This window comes from Opisthocomus hoazin, chromosome 15, assembly GCF_030867145.1.
Source record: "Opisthocomus hoazin isolate bOpiHoa1 chromosome 15, bOpiHoa1.hap1, whole genome shotgun sequence".
NCBI classification, from domain to species: domain Eukaryota; kingdom Metazoa; phylum Chordata; class Aves; order Opisthocomiformes; family Opisthocomidae; genus Opisthocomus; species Opisthocomus hoazin.
This window is the reverse complement of record NC_134428.1, coordinates 12,349,844-12,376,667: the sequence shown is the minus strand read 5'-3', so window position 1 is coordinate 12,376,667 and position 26,824 is coordinate 12,349,844. Positions and strand designations below refer to the sequence as shown.

The 26,824-nt window shown below is 46.3% G+C and overlaps 1 protein-coding gene across 6 annotated transcripts; it reads right to left on the bottom strand.

Moving 5' to 3' along the window:
• MPG (N-methylpurine DNA glycosylase) lies at positions 1-17,341 on the bottom strand. Of its 6 annotated transcripts, none has more exons than XM_075436281.1 (8): positions 17,234-17,341; positions 16,650-16,797; positions 16,215-16,324; positions 15,721-15,834; positions 11,883-12,030; positions 11,033-11,258; positions 7,409-7,613; positions 1-531 (listed from the first exon to the last, which is right to left on the bottom strand). In XM_075436281.1, exons 6-8 carry the CDS (start codon positions 11,252-11,254, stop codon positions 137-139), a joined length of 822 nt encoding a protein of 273 aa, XP_075292396.1. In that variant the 5' UTR covers positions 11,255-11,258; positions 11,883-12,030; positions 15,721-15,834; positions 16,215-16,324; positions 16,650-16,797; positions 17,234-17,341; the 3' UTR covers positions 1-136. The 6 variants fall into 6 exon arrangements, with proteins under 6 accessions (XP_075292396.1, XP_075292397.1, XP_075292393.1 ...); XM_075436282.1 differs by having other exon boundaries at positions 11,883-12,027; XM_075436278.1 differs by having other exon boundaries at positions 15,726-15,834.
• Between the last annotated feature and the right edge of the window lie 9,483 nt (positions 17,342-26,824).

The following is a 26,824-nucleotide window of genomic DNA, read 5'->3' as shown; positions in this document are numbered from 1 at the left end:
TTCATTGTCATAAAGGACATTTATTGTTAAAACCTCCCAGCCACTACATCTGCCCTCGCTGCTGCCATGACGTAGCTTGAGGCTATCGTGCAGAGCACAGCTCAAGTCCTGGCCGGTGGCACACCTGCAAGACTTGTCAGCTGCAAGAGAAGTGTCCCGTTGCTGCCATCTCTCTCTCCATTTTCTTGTCTACAATGCTCACAAATTTGTTTCCTCGTAAATAAAACCTGAGAGGTTTCTGTGCCCACTCTCCCCTCTTGCCAACACCAATCCTTGTTGTGGTTACCACATCCTGCTCCCCTGGTAAGTCGTGTCCGGGCACCATCCAGATGGCTGCATCCTCAGTCAGGTGCCTCTGGTCAAAAGCCTTGTCAATGCCAAACGCTTGGCAGAGCTTGGAGGGCCCGTTACACAGCTGCCAGTCCTTCAGCGGCTTTGTGGGTCCTTTCCTCGAAGCACTGCGCAGCTCTCTCATCGCATCTAAACCCCGCAGCGGCTCCAGAGAGCGAAGTAAGACTGCAGCCCCTTCCCCTGTGCAGAACAAGAACCACGCGTTACCACACGGTTGTTTGTCAAGAACGTCTCAGCTTTCAGCCCCACCACCAGCAGCAGAAGAGCTTCTGCTCTGGGCCTGTGGCTCAGGGAAGCCTGATGGAGCAGGGAATCCCCTGCAGCACGCAGCCACAGGCTCTGTCCTCTTGGGCCACTTTGCTTCGAGTGCCAGGCTCTGGAGTCAGCCACTAACCCTGCCCTCTCCTGACTGTCCCGCATCCCAGAGCTCTGTGCCCTTTATTCATCAGCGCTGACCCCACTTCTTGATGTTACTAAGTCTAGCTGCTGCTCCAAGGCTTGCCAGAGGGCAAGACGTTTTTCTTCAGTCAGCACAATGTTCAGGAACAAATACACATATGGTTCAGCTTTGGCATAGCTATCCAAAGCTGCTCCCAAAACCAGCGGATTTATAATAAGCTCTGATTACAATAACTCCAGCTAACGAAGGAGAGGAGGAATGAGTCCAGATGCCGCCAGCAGAATGAGGCAGCCTGCAGAGTTCGGCTGGACAAAGAGAAACCTGGGAGGGAGCCACAGGCACCGGGAGCAGCCGCTGCCCGGGCTGCTGCTGCGGGAGTTGCCAACTCAAACACCCGCGTGGAGGTGCAGCAGCAGGCGGGATGGCCATGGCGTTGGGTCAGCGCACGGCTACAGTGGGGAGCGAGCTGAACCCTGGGCCAGGGAAGCTCTGGCAGCATGGAGACCGGGCAGGGCAGGGCTGCGTTGTGTGTGGCTGCGGGATGCATGGCCCTGGGAGCATCACTTCGGCAGAGGAGACTTCTATGACAAGAAGTGAATAAAACTGAGAGATTCTCTTCTCAAATGCGATCTGCCACCCCGTCAGGAGCCTGAGGAAGCTCCAGCCTACCCCAGCTGTTGTGATCAGCTGCCCTCCCCGACTTTGCAAAGATGCAGCTCCGAGCACAGGCATTCCCCTGTGACGAGGATCTCCAGCCTAAGTGGGACATAAACACTTCCGTGGTATTTTCCACTGGACGGCAAGGAAGGGCTTCTCACGACCTCGAGTGGGCGAGGAGAGCGCCTGGCAAAGCGGTCTGTGTGCTGCCCCACACAGCAGCCCTTGTGCTGGGGCCGCCCACGGCATTCCTCCCCGCCAGCGTCTGCGCGCCGTGATGCCACTCGGCAAGAATCCCCTCTCCCGCCTCAAACATCTGGAGCCGTGCTCACGCCTGGCAAAGGCTTTTTTTGTAGGCACTGACAGATCCCTAAGGACCTGCGATTTCTAAAAATAGAATCCCTCTCATGTTTTGTACAAACCCCACACTAAACTACCCTCCTGGGCTCCCAACAGAGCCTGTCGACCGAGGACCCGATTTGTGGCTCTGCGAGGTGTGCCTACTGCCCTGACCCTGCTCAGAGCACCCGTGGCCCTCGGTACGGCTCCGTGAAGTCAACGGACTTACTTCCAACAGCTGTCAGTAATCTGTTCCCAGGCTCTCCCTTCCCAAAGGAAGGGGATTGATGCTAATCTGGCATCCAATAGCTGCTTCCCTGTACTACAGTGATTTAGAGCTCAAAGGTCATTCTGGATTTTTAGGAACATGCTCCATATCCTAATTCTGCTTTTCATCCATGCACAAAGAAACATCCTTTGCATCGGGCGCTGCCTCACTCGCCAGGAACAACTGTGGGATTCTGAGCAATCACCAAGTACACTACTTGCCTTCATCCATCACAAATGCAAGCGGAAACCGTGGTTACACTTGAATTGAACTGAGTCCTTGGCAGTTCATGTGAAGAGCCACAAGCACTCAGAGAAACTGCAGGTGCTCGCAGAGCCATGGCAGGGGCAGCTGGCGTTTCTGTCTCTGGCTGCTCCTTCTGCATATCCACCAGAAAGTTTTCACACTCTTTCTAGCTGTGATGCGACACAGACACCGCTCTCTGCTCCGAGCCAGCAGCCCCTGAAGATGAGAGCAACATCACAAGAGCTTTGGGAAGAGGTGGAGACAGCAGGCAGGATAAGAGCGCAGGGATGCCATGATGAGCTACTGCCCTGTGCTACTCAGCTGTCCCCGCACCCCTGGGCTGCTGTTCGGGTCCTCCTGAGTATACTTGCACATCAGAATTTCTATTTTACCTACCAAAGAGTAGCTGAATCCTTCTGGCTCATCTCCTGCCTTCCTCCCTCTCCACAGCCTGCACCAGGTCACTCTTGGGTGTTGTGTGGCTTCAGCATCTGCCTGCTGACACACCACCAGCAGCAGTGCCAGTCCGGAGATGCTGAGTATCTGCCTCCCATGCCTACGAGTCACGCCGTGTTATCGAGTAGCATTCAAAGCTAAAAGCTGGGATCTAACACCAATGCAGGGGCCAATTCTTTCCCTGAGCAGCTAGAAATCATAAAACGACAGGGAAGTCGTGCACCCCCACTGCGCAGTTTGCTGCTCCTTCCCTGGAACGGCTCCAGCTCTCATTCTTGGAAACAGCTCTTGGCTGCTTGAGAGAAGAAAATTTTCTCTCTCCACCCGTCTGACTCACTGCTCCTGAAACACTTCCTTCAAAGTCCTAGTCCAGGATCCAGACGTTAGAGGGAAGTCCACGCAGTGTGACCCTGGGCCTGGGCAGAGCATCACTGGGATCTCGATTTTACATGCTATTCTTTCAACCTGGCAACAAAATGCACACCTTGGCAAACTGCAGAGAAACAAATCACAGCAAAGTCAAAGAGAAGCTCGACTGGCATTTGCCCTCTTCCTGAAGTGGGGGAAGCCCTTTTCCTAGGGAAAGCTCTTTGTACTAAGATTATTTTGCTGCTTAGGATACACTGTAGGATTCACACACACTGAAAGACATTGGTTATATTTTTTCTATAAACTCTTCTTCCTCTATCATCTATGGTTTCTCCAAAAACACAATGTAGTGATGCCCGCCATGGCTTTAGGCAGTAGCAGTATTTGACCCAGCAATGGGAAGACCTCTCACAGTAAAATCCCACACAACGCAGCTTTATCTCACTGATGTGCACAAAGATTTCCCCTTCCTCAGTGACAAAAGATATTTGAGCCCACCCTTCAACTCGTTACGGTGTTATGAACACAAAGATACAGTCAAGTGAACGTGACTGAACACACCAACAGCCTCGACTTCTTCCCCAGCCAAGTGGCAAGACAAGAGGCTGCAGCTGAGGTGCTTCCGATGTCTGCTGGCAGCATCAGGCTGGGCTGGGGACGTGCTGCAGAGGACACCGCAGCACCGGTGGCTCTCCAGGTAAAGCCTGTTCTGGTGTAGCTGCTCTACCAAGCACCCCTGCCAGCACAGCTCTGCTGGTGACACACCTTTTCCTGTCCCCGAGTGACAGCGCTGAGCCTGAAGTTGAGCATAAGCCAAATACAGAAAACATAAGAGAAGGTTTATTCCACCTGGTATTAAAACAGACGATGCTACAAGGTTATGTGTCAAAACAAGAGAGCTGTAAAGAGCCAGAGTGCCCCATTCTTGACAAGCTAAGCAGAAGGGAGCAAGTAGGAGCAGTATATAAAGCTTTGCACGTCTCGTAGAGGTCTCAGATCCTGAGCTGATTTAGGACCAAGGCAGTCCCAGCATGACTCAAGTCAGTGTGAAACTACTTTTTAAAACAAAGTTGGCTGTAACAGTCCAATTCATGCTGCTTGCCTGGTCCCAGCAGCGTGTGTGTCTGGGACAGCCCCGTGCCAAGGTAGCAAACACAGGCAACGCAGGGACGGGGCCGCACTCTGATCTCTCGCCAGTAAAAGGACGGCTGCTTTCGTCAAGCCAGTGGCTCCAAATCAGCCCTGCGCTCACTCAGTTCGAGAGTCTGAGGAGCAGCAGGACAGCAGCCACTGCCAGTACCTCAGAGGATATGCTGGTTCTCTGCACCGCTGGCCTTCGTCCCACACGGTTCCTGTAGTTTAAGCAGTACAAGGACTTGCCTACACTACAAAACTAGGCAGTTTAATCTAAGCCAGCTAAGAATTCGTTTGTGATTATTAATTTGTGCTAACTTTAACAAACCACCTAAAAGCACTCTAGATCTCAGTTAAATCTAGGTGCTTGTTTCAGCAGTCTCCAGAAATAAATGCTTTGGTAAAGGTCAGCATATGACTGCATGAGTATTTTGATGCAAACCATCGGATGGCCACACAGAAACGTCTTTCAAGAGTCATGTGGAAAATCTGTGGAATTGATTTCTCCTGAAATCAACCTCAAATTTTGCCCTAATTCTCATGTCATTTGGTATGAACTTTGCTAAAATCCATCCAGGTCAAAACTGGTATGGCTTAAGTTGGGGCCATTTGTGTGTGTTTGAAGACATCAGGGAACCCACAAAAGACCTTTCCCCTTCACCACTGCTCCAATTTGCTGCAGCATGGCCATACCATTCATATCCCATACCAATATTCCCAGATGTAAACCCCAACCGCTCATCTAAAGCAAGCTGCTCTGCTGTCCTGGAATTTGTGTGCATGTCTGGACTTGTTCGGCTCCTCTCCTCCATCTACAGAAAGGTATAACAAAACTGGAAAAGATTCAGGGACAGGCAACCAGGATGACTGAAGTCATGGACTAGCTTTGGAGCAAAAGCCTAAGGAAGAAATAACTAAGTAGACTAGAGACCTTCAGCTTGCAAGACAGCTCAGGAGGGGATATGAAAGATCCTGGGAGATCCTAGGAGGCAGAAGATGATATAAGGAAATAGATGCAATGGTTCCACGTTCTCCACTCTTTAACTCCTGGTGCTCTGCAGCTTTGCACTGCCAAAATCCAAGAAAAGAGTGATGCACCTCTGGGACATCACCGGAGATGCACCTTTGGAAAAGGAAAAGCATTTAGTATTCTCTCAGTAATTTGTGTTCAGTCTTTCCGAGCGACACCTTCAGAAATAACACATTAATATTCCTTTTACAGTGTCCTGGTCGGTCACTCAGGTTTTTGCAGCATTCTCGGGGAGACCCTGAAGTACTTAGGTATTTTGCATCAAATTCCCCGCACAAAGGTGATGAAACCTATTACATCAGAAGTTTGTGCTATAAGCAGAGCGTGGTCTGCGCTACCAAGAAGGACCAAGCCATGCCACAACAGACTTTTTTTTTTTTGCCAGTGTTTCCTTGTGTTTTCTGCACAGCCACAGCCAGATTCAAAACTAAGTTTCCAAGATCTGTCCCGTACCCAGAGAATGAAACACTTTTGCCTTCAGCCCAGGTGCCTCCTTCCACCACAAAAGACGAGTTCCTCAATCCTTCCCTCGGACTAAGATGGAGAAGGAGCCTGCCCTGTTGCTATGTTAAGACAGGAAAAGCATCTCAGGTACGATTCCTCCTCAGATTCTTTCTTTCGGCACATCTGCAGATGGGCAAATACACTGAAGGAGTAAATCCTGCGTACGTAGATGCCTCTGTGACACATAACACGCACAGCCATGCCATTTACTTCAGCGTGTTCCTGGCAAAGCTGGTAGTGACAGCTGTGCGTGGTGTCAGCATAGCTGCAGGTATGACGGGCGAATGGAGAATGCATTTGTAACAACAAAATCCAGCTCAATCCATCACAGCAGTGAGCTCTTTAACTGAGCTGCTACAAAACTAAACACATGTATATAAGGGAAAATTTCCCAAAGTATATGTTTCAAAGAAATCTTTTTAGATTTCAAAGGCTAGGCACCTATTTTTAATACAAATTATTATTCCTAATATCTCTAACACTAAGAATCCCATCCTGAATAAGGAACCATTCTCCTTCTGTTATCTAAACAGATTTGGCAGAGAGGAGGTAATGAAATTCCCATGTGTTCACCCGCCAGGCTCCAGACCTCCCTTTAGAAAGACAGGCTCTTCCCCCACAGCACAACCCTGCGCTGTTTCTCTGCTTGGCTCCTGTCCAAAGGCCAAAACCTGAGGATTAATGGTCACTGTTACAATATTTGCTTTCCACTTACGAATACACAAGCGGTGGGGGTTTCTTAAGCTGTATCTCTGAAATGGCGAAAAAGAAACGAAACTATTTTTGAGATTTTTTTCTAACAAATGGAGTGTTTATCTAAGAAATACCTGCTGCCACTTCAAGGTGTCTAATTAACCAGTAGCTTTATTGCGAGGCAAACGCTGTCATCCTTACAGGAAAGAAAAACCCCAAGTTGTAGAAGTAACACTCACAGGTTAAGACGAGCTATGGAAGGAGAGTCTCAGTAAATTCCAGAATCATTTGATTAGGGGTTGATGATATTATCTTGAGAATAATAAAAGATAGCTGAAGATTCTGTAACAGTCTGGGTATTTTGATTTGGCTTTTTTTTTTTGGTTTTAAGATACAGCAAAGCAACTAAAATGCTCTTGCAATGGCTCCTTGCTTAAGCTTAGGACATCTCAGACTTTTTTGTTTTCCCCAACATTTACAGCGTCTGAAGATAAAGGTAGGAGACAGAAGAGTTTCTCGTCGTGACAACAGACACCAAGACTTAGGCTGTCATTAGACTGCAAACTTACTTCTACATCACCGCTTTTGAAGAACAAAGTTCAATGAATCCCATGCATAAGGCAGCAGCCCAGGTCACCAAAACCGAAAGCTCCATCCTGTCAGGATTCTCCTCCAGTCCTTGGTCTTTATTTCTGTGCCTGAACGGCTCACGCAGCTGGGACTAAAAGCCCACTGGGCTGGTCACTGGGCCCTGCTTGCGATGGTGGAAGTTAATGCACTGTCTGTCCACAGCTACAAACTGTTCACAATGGAAAACCCAGGTCCCAAGGAAAGACTGTGACAGCAACTCACTGACGTCGCAGAGCCCATGGGGAGCTCACAAGTGGCTGCAGCACAGCCAGCACAGCCTGAAATATCAGTCCCTGCTATAGGCATTAAAAAACTTTCAGCCTCAACTTACCTTGGCTGGAAACATTCACGCAGAAATAAATCCCGTAGATCTGATACACGTACAGAGTTCCCGGTTTCATGAACATTGCCGCGTTCCGTTGAGTTTGCTTCCCACCTTTTGAGTGGGACGCTTCATCTTCCCCACCCAGATAAGCTTCTGTTTCAACAATCCTCCCCCAGAGCTCTCTGCCATCAGGAAGTTTGCGAACTAAAATCTGAAAGAGAGGTCAGAGTGCATCAGTTAGCAACCCTCTGCACAAAATAACCATAGAGCGCAAGAGCTGTGGAAACAAAGTCGTCGGAAAAAAGGACCCAGTGGTACTGCATGCCCTCCTCTGCATCCAGCAGTCAGTCTGTAAGCTAACGTGAACTTTTTCAGCTTCTGCTGTCCAGGCCACAGCCCAGTACAAGAAGTTCCTACCCGTCGTTCACCCCACAAAATGCCCAGAGTGGCTAGATGTGGCAGTATCATAACGAACCAATTTATGATCCTATATACAATGAAGCCCACAGAGTTGCTTTTGGGGTTATTTTCTGTATTCTCCGCCCCAGTTCACCCGGTTTAAGGCAAAAAGCACCGCCAATATCAACCCTGAAGCATCATGAATGTATATTCTCTAGATCTGAAGAAATATGAAAGTGGTAGAATTAAGTAACTACTATGATTAGACTCTCTACTCATCTCTCTCCATAGAGATGTTTCAAACAAGTCCTAGTCCCTAACGATGGGGATAATCACGACCCGAGTGAGTATCAATACTATTTCTGTATCTTCTGCACCACAGAGAGGGGCAGCGCAGGAGAGCTGGGAATTGGCTTCAGGCAGACAACAACAGATCTTTGTTATTACAGTGCGTTCCCTGCTGCTGGTACCTCCTTAAATAAAATAAAGCAGATGCGGTGGGGAAAAACATGACAGTGAAAAGATTAGCTTTAAAAATAAAGTAATCACTAAACTTAGTACAGTGTTTTTTGTGGTTTGACCTGATTATTAAACTTCTTATTTTACTTAATATGTAATTAAGAAATACTGCAATGTAGTCCCATTTAGGCAACAGCTATCAGTTTAATTATACTATATTCAATGCTTCCATATTTGAAAACCAGCCGTTCAAAAAATGACCCTCAAGAAACAAAGCTTAATTCCTAGCAGATGTTTGTGCTGGATTGCTAATGCAGTTATTGACCTGCTCCAGTACGGATGCTCCAGAAGGCAGTTTCAGATGTTTCAACTCTGGTAGACCGTGGTTTCCCTACAGCACTTCACAAATTGTTGAAAACAATCAGTTTATTATTTTTATGAAAATTGCAGTGACTTCAGAAAAGCTCTGTGTTTAGCAACTGCCTGTAAACACCCCAAAAGCACACCCGTGTGGCCACATTTCTCTTTCAATATGACGAAATGCAGTGGCTAGGTTATGATTGTAAAAGCATGCAGGCATCTTCCTGACTCTTCAGACACACCAAATATCCACAGTTAAACAGTTTAAAAATGGTGATCGTTCACAATACCTCACAGTAAACCATTTTATAGAGGTTTCTGTTTCTCATTGAGGATGTATCTTGGTGTTGCGAGAGTTCATTTTGGGAGGCTATTTATTGTGTGTATGTTTGGGGGCATTTTTTGTTTCTAAGAACTCGAGTATCATGTTTAACGTAAGCAATATTAATATACCAGGCACCTCCAAAATTTGGTAGAATAATGACCGAAGCACTAAATTACCATTATATAGTTATAATTCTAAGAAAATGACAGAATAGACTGGGTCGTGGGAGACTAGGGGTTATGCCTTAAAGAAAATCTAAAATCAACATGGAAATCACATGCCTTATAATTCTAGGCCTAAACAGGAAAAGTATAGAATTAGGACTAAAATATCATCTGCCTGGGGTACCTGAATGCATAAGGGTGTCGGAGTCATTAAGAGCAAAACATGCATCAGTACTGGGAGACTGCAGTATCCTCATACAGACCAAGTAAATACCACAGGAGGACGGGACACGGGCTGTGTTTTTTTAGACACCATCAAATGCTTCACAGAGTGAATAAGCAGGGATCTCCCAAGAAAAGACTGACCTCTCAAACTGATCCAGAGCAAAATGCAAAGTCTTCCAAAGACTTATCCCTGAAAAACAACTTTGTATCATGACCACGAAGTAGAAATTTCAGTGTCCTTCCATGAGCATTAAGGTCCAAAAATAATCTATCGGAGTTCTGCTTACCAGCAAAAAGGGGAAACTACCTAAAGTGAGGAAGCTTGTTAGGAAGAACTTAAAAAAGGCAGCCAAAGGTGAAAGCTGGAAAGACAAGCCTCTAGCAGGATGTCTATAAAGATAGGAAACACACATGACGTATCAGAGAGAGGTTAAGGCAGACCAAAAAAAACACAGCAGGGTTAAAAAGCAGAGCAAAGGCATCAATTACAACCAAGGCAATATCCTTACAAAATAATAAAAAAAAAAAGGCAGCTAGACACAGTGAGACAGGCCAAAGCCAACAGTTTGTGGAACAAATTCCTGAAGTTATCTAAACCAATGGGAACCCGGAGACTCTGTTCACCCTACAGACAATAAAGGTATGAAAAAAAGACTCAGAGAAGATAAGACCATAGCAGTGAAACTAAAAACACATTTTGCAATTGCATTTAGGAGGTCCCAGACTGGAACTTTTTATAGGGAAAACACTGGAGGAATTCCTTCCCATGGAAATAGTGGGACAGGTTTTTTGAAGGACTCGAAGCAGAAGAGACATGCTTAATTTCCCCCACTCTGATTTCCAAAGGCTTTCAAGAATGGCCAAAGATTCCTCAAAGTTTCTGCAATGGGGTAAGGGAGAAGGTCCTTTCACAAACAAGCAATGGCTTGAAAACTCAGAAACTAAAGCGAGGAATAGCAGTTTTCAGAGTGAAGAGAGTTTGTGAGAATTTGGAGTCCTAAACGTCTCCACACTCAGGGCTCTACCTTGCATATTTGTGTTAATAACCTCAGAAAGGTGATCACTAGAGAGCTCACCATGTGTACTAACAAGATCAAGTTATTCCGAACAGCAAAAATAAAAGCAGGCAGTGTGAGATGCAACGTTCAAAGCATACAGGGCAGCACAAAAAAAAGCACCCTGAATGTGCAGGTAAGAATGAAATATTCGAGTACACTGTGACAGTGGATACTGGTCAAGAGCCTGCCACGCTATTAGCATCACAAGATAGTAAAATGGAAGCAGAGAAGGAGATGCTGCTGACTGCAGAGCGTTACATTCCACTGGGCTAAGCAACAGCCCAAAACAAATACGGGAATACCTGAAAGGAAAATAATGGGCCTGAAACAACCTTCAAACCACAAACAGCAAAGTACATTTCGGTAAACCAGAAAAAAAGGGAGAAAAACTCAGCAAAAAAATAATTCTGAAACGTGACAGTAAACTAAACCTGAAAAATTACTCCTCTGACTTCATCCAAAACAGATTTGGCTACCAGTCTTTAAATTCCACTGCACTTAACAAGAGACGGAATGAGAGCTGTATTCCTAAAATAGCAAAGCCTTGGAGTCAAATGGCAAACAAAGAATATCATCCTTTTACACTAAGTTATTAGCCAGCGCGTGCTCCAGTACAGTAATCTCCGTGTTCACGTCTTACCTGTCCCAGAAAGGACTTGGCCAGACTAACACAGGGCTGATTGAAAAAATCAGCGTCTACCTGGGAAGAATTTTTCTTCTCTATTGCAAAATACTTGCTGCTTTTTGGAGAAGAATCCCCATCAGGTGTAGCGTTCAGGTTCCCCAAGGCATCTAAAGGAGGGAAGCTGGAGTTGCTTTGGAGAGCACTTAAGTGAGCCAACAGCTTTCTTTTTCTTGGCATGGTTCTAGAAAATGGATATAAACATAATTAGCAACATAAAGCTTATTTAAAAGTAACTCATTTTGACAGACGTTTATTTTTAAACATCTCTCTACAGCAATGAATCTGAAAGCTATAACTAACTGGACAACCGAGGCAACCTACAGAAGCAGGTGACAGATTTAGCTGTGTCTGCATCAGGCTAGGCAAATATTGGGCTCTACTGATAAGCAAATAGAAAACTGCAGTTGGAGTATTCATCTTTTATGGACTGCAGATAAAAAAGCAACTCTGCTCCACTTAGCAATAAAAATAAGTTTGCAAAACTGTTAAGATTAGGAAATTCAGAAACAAAGATGAACCAGTACTACATACTTTTTACCTAGAACTAACGTAATCTGTCAAGCAGACACAAAAAAATAGGAAACAACCACCTCAAAAATTGTGCTGACTCAGAAAGTCCACAGGAGGTCATGTATCAATCATTTTAGACAGTAACATAACCGGATCAGAAACTGAAACTCCACAGGACACAGCACACTTGGGTTGGGAGATGCCCTGTTTACAGTCACAGCAACAAACTCGTTTATCATGCTCTAAAAATGTTTGTGTCAGAACCTCCACGAAATAAGCTTTAATTTCAACCTACCAGAAAGATGAAGAGCAGCCTGTTCCAGTCTGTACGAATCTCGGGCAACTCTGCAACCTAAGACTGTTCTTCTAGGTTTGCCACCAATTTACTATGCGAGCTTCAAAAAGTTAATGTTTCTTTTTCTGTGCCGCAGCCCTTACACCTGCTGAACAGGAACAAACTTATTTATACACTGTACAAAGCACTCTGAAATAGGCTAAGAGATTCTGGAGCTGGAGCTCATGATACCAGCTGTGCATCATTAGCTCAAACTCAAGAACAATTTGCAGTTTTCTATCAGTTTAGCAGAAGACCATCGCCCAGCTGGGGCACTGCTGGAGATGCTCTGTAGCCGTTTTTCATACAAAAGGCTGTGAAAACAGCAGGGAATGCACTTCTCCAATACTGAATACACAAAAAGCTGAAACCAAACTTTTAGAATTCCCCCACAGGCACTAGATTTGGAAAGTGTCAGCCTGAAAAAAGGACTCTGACAAGAGAATGCAAAGACACCAGGTTTTAGAAGATGCCTCACCAGTTCTGAAATTCCACCATATGTAGACATAAGAGAACAAAGCAAAAACACACCATCGTACATAACTAGAAATGGAGAAAGAATCCTATGTACAGCTGAACCTGCAAGGGAAATATATACCTAATTAAGGAGCTGTTGTCACTCATTTTTCACCAGATCATGAGCTATTAAAAATGACTACAAAAATCTTCACCATCAAAACCAATCTTTATCTTGCTCTGATGTTTCTCACTAAGAAAGATCCACCAGCAATAGTTTCCTTGAACTACACTAAGGCAAATTCAGCGTTGCTACACCCTGGATCACCAGTGCCAATTCCCCAACAGTGCTACATTTCACTTCAGAAGAATCCAGACACAAACATACAAAAAAAGGCAGCAAAAAAAATCACACTGGCATGATTGGCAGAGAGGTGGATGTTTTAAATTCTTTTCTAAACATCTAATTCTTTTTTGCAATAATTCAGTCACGTCAGAGACTTGCCACAGAATGGCCAGCTCCATGCCACGTATTCTGCCCTGAACCGTGGCTTTCACCTGGTGGGAATTCTTCAAAATTTTGTCAGAAGTCACCAGTCTGCCTCAGACCAAATCGCGTGGTGGCCTCTGCAAACGAGAGTCCTGTGCAGGAGACAGGGTGCGAACAGAGAAGAGGGTTGCAGGAAGGAAGGGACGGAGGAGGAACACTTCCCCGGATCAGACCGGCCCCCTGCAAGACTCGTCTGGAGGTACTGTCCTCAGCATGAAGCATTCCTTCGACCTTCTCCGACAGTATTAACCGGAACTTCCACTTCACCAGTCATACGTAAAGACAGACTGAAAACACGGCCAATTTGAGTGGAGCATTAGCTCGTGGGGTAATTTGTGCTCTTACGGAATGCAACATCAGAACCAGGATCCGAGCTGCCTGGCACCTATTGCATTTCCAATTAACCAATTCTTAAAAGCTGCAAGTGCTCTCACGTAAATGTTCTACTGGCAGCCTCAGGGCACTTCTAATTTCATTGCTATGGGCTGATCCTACACAGACCTTTGGCTCTCATTAGGAACAGCAGTAGGAAGCTGCCTTACAGTCATAAGAAATGGGTCACATACAGAAATGGGATTGCTTTAAAAGCAAAAACGCAGAACGAGGGGACTGCAATACCATCGCAGAAAAATCCCATCTACCCTTTGTCTCCTTGCTTCTTCACACCAAGATACGAAACATAAAACTCCATGCCTCGAAGCCTACCTACGCTTTCGATAAAGGATGTTGCTTGTACATACAAATCCCTGCTTGCCTATGAAAAAGCACTGTAGAAGGCAGTATGTATTAAGTACCCAAGCGCTACGTATTTGGCAATTGAGAGACACCATCTCTTCACATGTAAGGCTACAGAAAAATTCTGCAACTCTTCATTTCTATCCAGATTTTCCTGCTTGCTTAGTAAACAAATTCTACTTCTGTGCCTCAAATAAGAATCAGCTGTGGATTTAGTTGCTTTTTACTAACCCTGTTGTAACCAAACTAGCTACAGGTTGTTATGCACATGCGTGTACACACACACACACACATACAAAGTATGGAAGTCAGGAAAGGAAGACCAAGAGCTGAATAAGTCTGCACAAGTGCCTAAAGTGTTGTGGGCTGCTGGGCTAGTCTCAGGCAAGTGTTTAGGGACCCTGCAAGCCAGAATCAGAGAGACACCGAAAATCTTTGTAAAATACAGCTCAGAGGCAGATACGCCCTTTAGTCAAGGCACAACTGAGTCTACACAGACTTCTTTAATCCTTCCAATAAGACTGCATTTGCAGGTATTTCCTCATGTATTTAATGAGCCTTCACTAAAAGGAGGTTAAAAAATAAAAATCCCATCAGTAATTTGCATGTACTTTTGGCTCCCAGGTCCAGATACCTGCAGGTGTAAAGTTTTCCTTGTGCATTTATATCTCTGTGACCGCATGCCGAAGCAGCGTACGTAAGAACACACCGCCATTCTGGAGAGAGACAATTCCTCATACAAGTTCCCAGTTGTACAGATTTTATGTGGGGATACACGAACTGTCAATACTGGCTCTGGGCAAAGGACATGTCTCCCTGTATCCTGCTCTCCAGCACAGGTCAAAAGCAGGAACCTAGGGAAGAATGGAACAAGCATGCAGTGCTTCTCCACACATCCTCCACGTCTCTAGGCCAGAACCTTCCTTCCGAACCAGGCCCAGTTTCTGTGTGCTCAGTAACTGTGAGCTTATGCAGTCTTCCCTGAGCCTGTGTAAAACTATCCAAACTGGGACTTTACTGGTGAAGAAAGCTTCACAGAATTGGTCATTATGGCTCCAAAAAACTCACTCATTTTGTGTGTGAGATTAGGACTGCTCCCCACTGACATGAATCAGTTTACATTTGCAGTTCATCGCCATCAGCCCTCTTCTTTACCACCTCAAACAACGTAAAGCCAGCTGGAAACATTGTTTTTCCAGGTCATTTACAAAACACCCCTGCAGCACCGCAACAGTGACCTCCAGCCCCCGCGAGGGCTGCCCATGTACTCGCATCCTCTTTCCTGTCTTTCCACCAACTGTTTATTTATGACAGGCAACTCCCTTATTATGTCAGGGGCTGCTCAGGTGAGGGCTCCTGTTTAAAAAGCTTCCTGAAATCTGACTACAGCCTGTAAACTAGACCTCTCCACACACTTAGACCTCCAGAGAATTCCAACATTTATTTAAGGCATGGCTTTCCATTGCAAAAGCCACACTGGCTCTTCCCCACTATATAATATTTATGCAGGCATCCAGTAATTCTGCCTTGCTATATTATCTACTAATTCAGTTGGCAGTGGTCAAACTTCCTGGTCTGCAGCCCACAGATGTCCCCTAGAACCCTCTTTAAAAAGCAGTGACGCATTTGCTGCTCTCCAGTCCACAGGTATTAGCTTTCAGTGAGAAGGAAGGGACCACCGTTAGCAGCACCCTCCCTGGGGGATTCACCTGGTTCGGCAACTTGTTCCTGCCTGTTGCCTGTTTGTTGCAGAACCTCTTACACAGACACTTCAGTTTAAGCCAGATCCTTCAATGAGTTCTCAGCAAGAAGGGTTTCCATCCACTTTTCCTGTCAAGTCTAACCTATCAGTAACCAGAAGTGAGTTAATAGTGTATAGCTTCCTGGACAGCGGTGGAGAAGCAGGCAACACAAAACCTTCTTGAAAGAACAGTGCAGGCAAGAGCTAACATACTATAACTATAAATATTATGTCAATCTCTCCACAGACAGACTTTGACCCTATGTGCAAGCCTACCAATGCTGCCAAAGCATGGAAAAATGAATGGTTTTATTCACCTTACCAAATGCTGCAGATGTCATCTCCTGCAAGACGTCCTTGCAATTCCAGCCCTCGCTCCTACTGCCTACTGGACATCTTGAGCTTCTCGGAATGAAAAATGACTCTTCCTTCTATACAGAACAAGGAAGATAAAAATGAGGGAGAGTGACGAAAAGTCCTCAGAAACCCAAAAAGCCTTCACAGCAAAATCATGCTCCGTTTTGGTCAACTCCCTTATACCATTTTGTTTTGCTCTGTTCCCCCCACCCCAACATTCTAGCTACTATTTTTAACTGAGCGCCAAACTTGCATATTAAATGAAAGCAAACGAGTTAAATGTTAATATTGACAATGGATGCGAGCTAGCTCAGCCTTCTGAGGTTTGAGTTAACCAAGCCAGCGTTCAGTTAAGCAAGGCAGCATTTAGAGGGACCACAAACGCTGATCGTGAAATGGACATCAGGACTCAAAATCATCTGCAGTTCAGGTTTTTTCTTTACATCTACATTACCTGCAGCAAACGTATGTTGGGTATATTGGGCTGATCATCCAAGAGCTCTAAGTCTTATATTTTTCCACCTATATGATGGCAGTGAGAACACTCCTGATTTGTAAAGCACGCTGAAAGATACAGAACTAGTTACACTTAGGTTTAGGTACCCATCTTACAAAACGACCCCAGAAAATACATTCCTTCCTCAATCTTCACATTGCATGAGAAAAAATCTGGTTCAGGCATGAAGGTTTGACTCAATGACCAAAGATGTTTCACCAAAGCCTTCATTAATGCACTGGCACAAAGGAAAATCTGTGACTCAAATGCTCAAAAGTCTGAACAATATCCATGAAGAGAGCTCCACTGGGGAGTTCCTGCTGAAGTACCAGTAACTGAAAGACTGGTACTTTCAGGAAGGAAAAGATAAGCAGCAAGGACACAAAGATTTACCTGATTTTACGGGGTCCTGGAGTTGCTCCCTGCGTAAGCCGAGAAGCAGAGGGTTCTCACACCTCCTCCTGAGAAGTCAGGCCCAGGCTCGGAGGAGAGGACCTGCTCCCCATCCAGTTGTGCAACAGTGTGAAGCCCCGTGCTAAGTCTTTGAGTTAAAAAGAGAAAAAAGAGAGATTATTTCCTCCAGATTTCAGGCCAAGATAGCGAAAGCAAGGGCCTGTCCCTTCAGCGAGAAGGTCCCTTTCCACCCAGAGGAGAGGCTGCTCCCACGCTTCGCGATTCGGGATCTATCTGTACCGTACATCCTTGTGACAGAGGACCCACATAAACAAAGGGGGATCTGAGGAGAGGGGGCAGTTTCCCGCTCGGCTTCAGATAATATAATAACACGCACGGGTACGGCTTCTCAAGGGAGCAGCACCGCCGGGGCTGGGCTGCGGCGGGAAAGGCGGCGGCCCCGGCACCCCCCCCCCCCCGCCGCGCCCGAGCCGGGTGCCGGGGCCGTGGCCGGTCCCAGTCCTCGGAGCCCGCCGTTGGCTGCCGGAGCTCCCTCACCCCGCCCGGCCCCGCCGCGCACGCACCTGCCGGGGCCTCCCCTCGCCGCCGCCCGGGCCCGCAACCGCCGCGGGAGGGCGCGGGCAGGCCCCGGCCGGAGGCCCGGCGGAAGCCGGGAGCTGTCGTGTGGGGCGTGCCCGGCGCGGCCTGAGGGGAGGCGGGCCCGAAGGCCGAGGAGGCGGTGGTGGAGCTGTGGGGGCTGAGGCTTCTGTCACCGGGGGGATCGGATTGATTTATAGCCTCCTCTACGGGCTCTCGCCGTAGCTTTTGTTTTCTGGACCCCAGATCCTCCGCCGGCCGTCTTTGAACTCTCCCAGGTTTTCGACATCCACTCTCCTTGCTGGTTCACGTTAATAACCCTCGGAAGAATAAAGGCGTGAATACACATCCCAATGGATACGAACGGTGACAAGCTGGCTTTATAAAGAGCTGCGTTAATTATTGCCCCGGTTCCCCGAGTAACAAACACCTGGCCTGTGGAAAAAAGTTCGTGCCTCCAGCTTTTAACCAGATGGAGCATGTGGTCGCAACGGGGTCAAAATGCGATTTCCCCCGCAGCTTTCTGGAGATACGCAGTTAGGGATGTCGGTTCATGAAAAAGAGTTTGCGTGAAGGGCATCAGGGAAAGTCTGGTGGGTCAAAATGTATTTATTCCCGTTTGTATAATAAAATACTGATTCCAGGCTAGCACCAGCTAGGACAGCACCAGCTAGGAGCCAACCACACAGAGAAGGAGCACTTGGTGCCTACTCCATTCATAAATTTGCAAGGAAGAAAGATAAATTACTTTACTGACTAAAATCTGAAGAGACATCGGCAGCTTTGGAGGTGCAGCCGGGTGTACGAGTGGCTAAGAGTGTCCTTACAGAGGCAGAAATGGGGACCAACAGGCCAGGAATAAGCTCAAACGTGAGGAAACCAGATTAAAAGCTTGGACCTTCCTGTAAACCCTGAGTTGAACCCAGAATTTCCAAATTTTACTATTCCTGTTTAATAAGAAGATGTAAAAAAATCCCCAAACCAGCCATCAACAGAGCAAATTTAGTCTGTTACACAATATTCATTCTTTTTGACAGTGAAGAAACAGCAACAGAGCTTTGGAACCCAAAGAAACGCCAAGAATGCACTGAAAAGCCCTTAAATCATTGTTGTGAAGCATGATGGCACTGCTACTGTAGTGGCGTAAAAGAGAAGGGGAAGGAAACATGCACACATCTGAAAGTTATTGTTACTTTAACTGGAGATGTCTGTATGATGTTTCAGTCAAAATGGACTGAGATAAGTTCACGAGGGTTAGAATTCCCTGGAGAGATATTACCTGCTGGCTGCACGAATGCCTTTAGCTCCAGTCTGAAAGCAGCCGTTTGTGTTATTAGCAAAGACAACAAGAGAAGTTTTTAAAAATCATTAACAGTGTTGACTGAGTGAGCGTCTCCGAAAGAGCATCTTGGACTTCCTGACTTGCACGGTTCACGTCTCAGCTTTAATGTGGTATTACTAAAAGAACGGGAGACCAAGGAAGTGTGTGAAAAGGAAGATAACCAAACATCAAACTGGGCTTTCAGCAAATTCTGGAAATTAGAGGAGAAACTGAGCAAGAATGAGAGGTGTGGGAAGGATTTCCTGGGGTCAGACCAGTTCAGCTCTGCAGACTTTCTGCTGTGGGAGTCTGTGGGACAGGCACTGTCAGGAATGCTGGCTTCTTTGACGGCAGATCTATTTCGTGCCCAAAGGAAGTATTTAAAGCTTTCAGCACCTGAGGAATGCGAATTGCTCCAAGCTACAGCGTATGCCACATTCTTCATTTGTCCAATAACTTCACTGTTACAGAATCGACACCTAAAATAGCCTCCTGTAGAAGCTGATCTGTTTGCAAAGATTAAAGTTTCCTTCCCTACTGAGCATAAACTTTTTTTTTTTTTAATGATAAAGGAGTGACTTGGAACCTAGCTTTTGGAGACCCTGGGGTCTGTGACACACTGCGTGTGTACAGTGCACTGGGCTTTTCTTGGAGCAACAACTGTGTTTGCAGGGTGGTTCCCTGCGGCTTCCGGGATATGCAGACTGCCGACTTACCATCCTTTTCAGTGAGGACAGCAGATCAGCACGGAAGCGGAACAAAGCACAAGAGACAGATTTTCAGGTTGTCTCTGTATAAGATACCAAATCAGCGGTATCTGCTGAAAGCCCCCTCTGTCCAGTTGGGAAGAGACACAGATTTCCCTACCAGCGGCCGTAGGATAGATAGATGTCTATCACTTCACATGGCCGCGCTGCTCTCACCAGCATTTGCAGGACAGCTGCTACATTTCATGAGCCGACTACTGAAGAATTCCCGTGGATGAAAACTCTCCAAACAGCGCAGGGTTTTTATGACATCCACTCCTGGCCTCTTCTGACACCCAGTCTTGGCTGCTGCTTCCTACTTACCCTCAACTGCCAGTGTGTCGAGCTATTTCCAGTCAGTGTCTGCTCAAGGTACACATAGCCCTCAAATTAGGACCAGAACTATCCAGCTACTAGAAGGGAGAGGTGCTCATCGCTACTTTGGTATCTCCCGCACCCAAGCTGAGCCACAGATCGAATGTCTAGTTCTGTGAACCAAGCCCATTCAACTCGTTATGTAAGCAGATGCATATATTTTACTCTAAATTTGGTGACATCCATGGTGGATACCATTCCACCCACTTTGCACTCAGGGTGCAAAGAATCCTAGCAAGTGCACTGCATGTAAAGGGAAAACAGTAAATGAACAGACCTCCTGGGAGCCTCAGCTCCGGACCGGAGAGGGCAGGCGGGTCCCATTTAGTAACAGATTAATGAATTCGACTGAGTCCTGTGTTTTGTATGCAGGACAGTTTTGTTCTCTGACAAGACGGAAATGCTCGGCTTTACAGGTTGCTCGGTACAGAGAAACAAATGCGAAAACCAAGTGGGCAGAGCAGACTGCTGAGCTGATGGGCTTTGCCCGCTCTGCCTGCAGGACTGATAGCTTGCGTGGTATCCCCAGTGAAACTGGTTTTGGTGGTGCCATAAGGACAGCCATGCCTGGGGTCTCTCCCAGCTGCATGGGGCAGGAACAGGGAGAAGCTGGAGACCAAAGGCTCGGCTGAACTATTAGGAGGTTGGGAGGCGGGAGACGGAGCTACCCCAAACCATCAGCCAAGCTTGTATAAACACAGCAGTTTATTTTCTGAAGGTGTTAAAGACAGTTTATTCAGTATTTCATAAATCAAGAGGAGTCGTACTGCAGGTATGCCTGATAAATGAATCAGAAAAGGAGTGTACATGGGAACATGGGGGGATGTGTGAGCCTATATGTACGCACATGCGCGTGCGTGTAGAGTCAGAGCATTGCAAGTGTAAGAGCTATTAGCCACCTCCCGCACTGCCCCTCTGCTGAGGGTGCTCAGAGCGCGCTGGATGTAGGGAAAAGGCCAGTTTAGGAAGTTCCACTGGCTCTTTGCCTCCAGCCACTTACTCCTGCCCCTCTCCTTCAGAGCAGTATCCCCTCTGCTGTACCAGTGCAATAACTGGTAGAACTGTGCTGAAACCAGCCCCCTGAACTGGTTGAGGTTAACATCTCTTCCATGTGCTGCTGCTACCGTGTCCATACTCCCTGGACAGGACAACAGATCACCTCTGACATGTGTAGCCTAGGGCAGCAAGAGGAGAAATGGGCACAAATGAGGTGCATCAGCAAAGCTGAGCTCAGGGTAACACGGTGAGGAATAAGGGTTTTTTTGCATCCTGTGCAATGTCAACACGCCAGCTGCTAGCAGTTCAGATAAGCTCCACCAATGTCTCGTAACAGATGAAAAAAGTTCAAATTAGGATGCAGTTGAGCTGAGAATGATCATTTGTTTTTGCAGGAGTAATCCTGTACACTTTGCAAATACAGAAGAGCTGCTGGGAGTCATTTCATTATACACTGGTAACCACCTCAGGGAACTTTGCAAAGTTGATGCTTTTGTTGTGTGGGTGTATTGGGGTAAAGACTTGTCGCCTACTTACTAGCTCCCCTGGGAAAACAACAGAGCATTTTCCAAAGGAGACCAGAATCTTCTGTCCTGAACAGGACCCATCATGCTCTGTCCCAGCGGCTCATTACAGAACTTGTCACAGAGAGGGTGAGCAAAGACCGAAAAGGAAAGAAAGTGGCCTAGAAAGTGACAGAATCAAAAAGACAGAGACAATTCGCACACAGACTGAGGAGCTTATTTCCATAGGACACTGTGGGTACTAAAGCATTGTAGGGGTTCAAGAACCATTTGAACAGATACCAGGAAGAAATGTCTGTCCAAGCTATTAAACACAGACACACCATCTCTAACTCAGGAAGTTCCTGAGCCACAAACCACTGGGTCTGGTGGAATATTCAGGAAAAATATGACTGTATGCTTGACCTGTTTTTATACTGTCTGTAAGCTTTTGCAGCTGGGCGCTGTTGGAGGTAGATATCTTCTGCTTGGTGAATCTGTTACCTGACTCATCCAGCTCTTAAAGACGTTCTGCAGGAGTCACAATTGTTTTGCTTATCCTGCTTAGCTTCTGATAAATCTAAATTCATCCAGGCAATGCTCAGAAGGTGAAAGAAAATGTTCAAAGAGCACAAATGCCCCAAATCTTCTTCAGTGAAACAGGACTGCCCACCCAGACTGTTGTTTGCTATCACAGACATCCAAATTTAGGAAACATATGGGTGTGGGCATATTTAGAGTCATTGACCACAGGCATGACATAGCACTGGTTACTAAAACTGACCTAAAATTGTTTGCCTTGCAGGATATGGTAAGGAGGCTTGGATTGAATATCATTGACTAAGGTCACAAGAGTTAAGCTTGAAATAGCAGAACTTGAGAACATTTGAGATGTAAACAGGTGACTGGAGGGAGTATGTCACAAGGTTTTTGCCAGGGATAATCATTGCCCAGAACTGTTGGCGTGCAGGATCCAATCTGAGAAAGGCTTTACTGCCTGTGTAACAGTGCTGGCAACAAAAAGATTAGCTCTGCATTCACTGCAAGTTAATTATATTCCTAGTGATTTGTGACTCCATCTTGCTTATCCTCATAGATTAAAAGAATTATTATAAATGCTGCAAGAGGGAGGCTCATCTTAGGGCTCACAAGCCAGATCAAGAAAGAGAGAACCCCTCTCTTGGGCTTTGTGTTTCAAGTTTAGGCATTGTAACTAAAATTGCTGTTACGTTTCCCTTTTAACCTGCTTTCCCAGGGTAAGAAAATTTACGTGCTCACGTTGTCTGTATATCTACCTCCTTCCCTTTGGAATCTGCATGCAGAATTCCCGTACATTTTATAAAACTCAGTTTCCAGGTAGAGGGGAAAAATCTGGAATCACGTCTCTCCTTACAGAAAGAAACGAGAATGTGCTTGGCAATTCCCTGTGCTGTTTGAAGCGTTCTAGGTGATCGGGAGAGCTGTACTGGCCAGCCAGTGCATGCTGCTTGTGGGACACAGGAGGCAGATGGTATGTGGCGGATGGGGGAACACAGGAGCTGGCAGCATTACGAGGTCCTCAAGAGGACAAGAGGAGACAGAGGTTGTGGTGGAAAGGAAAGGAAATGGGACACAGGAGCCTAGGAAACTGTGCTTTGTTCCACGGCTCAAAGAGCAACTTAAACATGAAGGATCTCCAGTTTCTGTCTGGGGTCCCATAAAAAAAGAAGAGTTCTTGAACCCTCAAATCCGCCTTCAAACAAATGCCTTAGGTTTGATGTGATTATTTGCTGCTGTGGGATTTCCCAGAAAGACGCAGGCAGCCTGAGCTCTCCGGGGTGTGAATTCAAGTAACTGGAAAGCAGTGGGGTGCACCCTCTGCATATCAATTTTTCAGCTGGCATCAGACTTCGTGTTCCAGTTCCAAGAACTGCCACTGAAAACAAACTCCTTCTTTTGAAGAGATGGGAACTCAGATATTCCCAGGGAAAAAAACAATCTGGGGGCATAAATACAATATAGGTAACGTTTGCATTTGCATGTAAATTGCTAATGCTTTCTGCAGTGCTCACTCATTTTTAGCATCTATGTCCTTACCCACTGTTTCAGTCAAGACAGGTCCATGTTGCAGCTTTGCTGTGGCTTTTACTTTACAAATGTTAAAAAAAAAAAGAAAGAAACAAACAAACAAATCATACCCTGACCAAGAAAAATATGTTGGGGAAACCCCCAGCATAGATTTAATTAATAAGGAAAAAGATTCCCTTTGCTAAGGGATCTTACTCTGTTTGAGGTAGTAATTCCTCCAAACTAACTAGAAACAGTTTTTGGCAGTGTAAGCTGGATCGCTATGTAAGTGTTTTTTAACAGGCTTTGAGTGTAAATCAAGCACTTAAGGAATCATTTCTGCTGAGCAGTGGCTCTTGAGATCGGGCAAAGATGGTGACTGGGCTCCAGCACTTCCAGGGCCTTCAAGCCTCTCTGCAGCCTGTTTTCAAACGACCTTGGCTAGATAACCAAGATTAAATCCCAGACGCCTTCTCTGCCAAGCGGTGCTATTGCTAAGGCAACCCCTCCTGCCATTCCTGTACGGTTTGGGAGTGATTGTGAAGAAATCAGCAATCCTCCAGAGCATGTCTACCCTCACCAAAAGTCTTGATGCTCACGAAGCAGCCGATTTAACTAGCGCTGCTCAATCTGCTCGCCCTTCTTCTGTCATGGGTGGCCAAAGAGGACACTCAAGCGCTGAAATCAGGAGCAGATTGTATTCCTGTAGCAGAATATATACATTCCCATAGGGGACTGTAAACTGTGCTCTGTTTCCAAGCAGGAACCCCTTTTTACCCCGCTGTGGAGTGCTGCCTGCCAGAGGCTTGTTTCGCTTGCTGGCAAAGGAGCTGGTTGAGGTAGACACCACATCTCGGTGCAACGATCTGAAACTTGCTTGCCCTTCTCCAAGCAGCCTGACTGAAGGCAAGTTGTGTGTGTACAGTGTGCACATCAATGTTGCTTTGGTCAGAATGTAGATCCCTTTTGGCCTCATGTTAAAATACATGGTGAGAAATAGAATTCTGACTGGAAAGATAGGAACACAGAGCCAATACAAATATTCACTGAAAAAATAGGAGTTAGTTACTTTCAAAATAGCTAAGCTCCCAATTTATGTCTTCCTACTTCCTGAAAATATATCACACTTGCTTAGCAAATGGCTTTTTCCCACTTGGTTCTGTTTTTTCTCTGCTCACGCATTTCTGAAAGTGCAGCAGGAGTTGTGTCTTGCCACATTTTGTGGGCTGCGGTAGTTGCTTCAATTAAAACTTGCAATTGTGACTTCAGTGGGGTTGTGGGTTAGCCAGTTCCACTCTTAACAACTTTGTAGTGATACAGGGTAACCAAAGATACTTTGGAGTAAGTCAGAATTCCTGCATTCCTCCTTGTGTAAATAAAGTGACCATAGTTGGGATTTGGGGTTTTCTATTTTAGCCTGAGCTGCTGGAGAATTCCTCTGCAAGTCTACAGAGAAAAAAAAAAACAACGTTGAAAAATGCCTTCATACAGCCAACATATTTGGTCTGCTTTTCTGTCCACCTTTCTGGACAGTACGCCAACTGGTACGAGAGGTGAGGACAAAATGGAGAGCCCAGTGAAGGGCTGCTGCGATGGCTTTGGTCACCCTGGAGGAGATGACGGAGGGGGATCAAAGCGCACCTTGTGCTGCTCGTGGGGCTTACAGGGACTGTAGGGAAGGTCCTTACGAGGACAGGGGAAGCTCTGATTCCCATGCACCATGACAGTGGTGCAGCCCTGGAACAGGACCCAGAAAGGTGGTGGGACCTCCATCCTTGGAGATTTTCATAATTCAGCTGGGTGAGGTGCTGATCAACTTTCTCTAGCTTTGCAGCCAGCCCTGCGCAGAGGAGGAGGCTGGACTGCTCGAAGAGCAGTTGCCTGTTCCCTGAGGGACTACTCTAAGCCTTTCTGTATGGACCTCTCCCTTAACGGAGGGCTCCTACCTTCTTTGCCTTTCTGCTTTTTGTCCAGCTTCTGAGACAGACACTGAGAGACCCCCAGACAAAACCTCCATCTGCCATGCCCTGGTACAAGCCACTTTGCCTGCAGTCTCATCTCTTGAGATAGCTAAAAGCCCAAAATACCATGGACGAGGTATTTCAGGTGTACTTTTGTCTTGGCAGAAGTGGCTACAAAGGATGAAAAGTCGAGGGAGGACTGGGGCGGCTTAACAAGAATGTGGGAGTGATGAGCAGAGAGGAGCACTGGAGAGATGTTGACTAACTGGGGGAAGCAGGATATCAGATATCAGCCTTTTCTCAGAACTTTTGTCTGGCCAGATGTCATGTCTCTGCTGGCATAACAAGGTTTCTCACCTGTTTTTGCATTAGGAAACCATTGACAGGCACGGTATCACTTACTGATTTGCACCTGAAAGTCCGTTAATTTTGTTCCGTCACTACATTTTCATTTCCACAGCATATCCTGTATTTGGCCCGCTGATGTGTAGCATTTCTGCAACATTGCTTCTCCAGATGTCAGCTTCAAACTGGAGACTGAAACATCTGGGGAGGAAAAAAAAAGGCAGAGGATTTGCCAGCTGGGGTGGTGTGTGTGATGACAGGTTTGTAGGGGAAGAGGAACAACTTGATGTGTTTGCTACAGTGACCCACAGCCAAATAGTTAGGGTGTTATTTACACGTGCTGTTTACACACCTCACACAGGCATCACTGAGTTCATTACAAGCCAGTTCCTACTGGAATTGAGTTTATTTCTTTCGACTAAGAGGGTTAGAAATTAAATGTTGGAGTCAGTGCTGTCTGTCTGGAGCAATTTCTATGGGTTAGATGAGCCCTCGTGAATGCTTTCAACAAGCGGTTAGCTGGGCAGTTAGAAGAACTGTCATACTGTTTTCCCAGGCTGACTGATTAAAGTTAAAAAAAAACCCCTTCTAATCAAAGATAAACTGAGTGATCATGAGAAAGGAAATACTTCTGTGAGTAACTCCTCTGTCCTGCCCTGTCATCCTGCAGCATGCCGTTTGTCTGCCCTTTCCCAGGAGAAGACCACGCATGTGGCGGATCCCACTATTTCGGGATGATGTATATACCCGGGATTCAGTGTGATCAAGAACAAAAGAAGCTGAGCTCCCATGCCAGCACACTCCCATGGTCTCATTCAAGAAGAATCGTCTCCTAGGGCATGGTGAGGTGCTCCCAGAGTCTAGCTTCATCCTCTGACTTTGGCATCTGGGTCTCTGCTGCCAGGAGAAACTGTCCCTGCGACGGGTTTCAAGCCTGGCTGGCCTCTAAGAATGCAAAGAAGTTAAACTATTTTTGGGACTGCTGGGAGGAAGATTCAGAGCTATGGGGAAAGGGGAGGACACTGGCAGAGAGGAACATGGGACCAGCGACATGGGATTGCAGCCACAGACCTGAGGTATGAATATGTTCCACAGTGAGAAAGAAATGAGCTGCTGGCACTGGCATAGTAGGCTACAGTAGCCAAAAAGCTGAGGGATTAAAGAAACTGTTGGCTGAGCTGCATTTTACCCAGCTGTCTGTAGGACGGGTGTTTCCACAGCTCAGGGCAGATACCAAACTGGCACTGTATTTGAAGAGTGCAGGAAACTAAGCAACGCAAAAAAA

Excerpts from the sequence above, each read along its gene's own strand:
- MPG (XM_075436281.1), bottom strand. The coding sequence starts at position 11,254 with ATGCCAAGAAAAAGAAAGCTGTTGGCTCACTTAAGTGCTCTCCAAAGC. Across the intron at positions 7,614-11,032 it reads CCAAGTCCTTTCTGGGACAG|ATTTTAGTTCGCAAACTTCC; the intron begins GTAAGACGTGAA and ends CCTCTCTTTCAG. Across the intron at positions 532-7,408 it reads CGTGAATGTTTCCAGCCAAG|GGGAAGGGGCTGCAGTCTTA; the intron begins GTAAGTTGAGGC and ends TGTTCTGCACAG.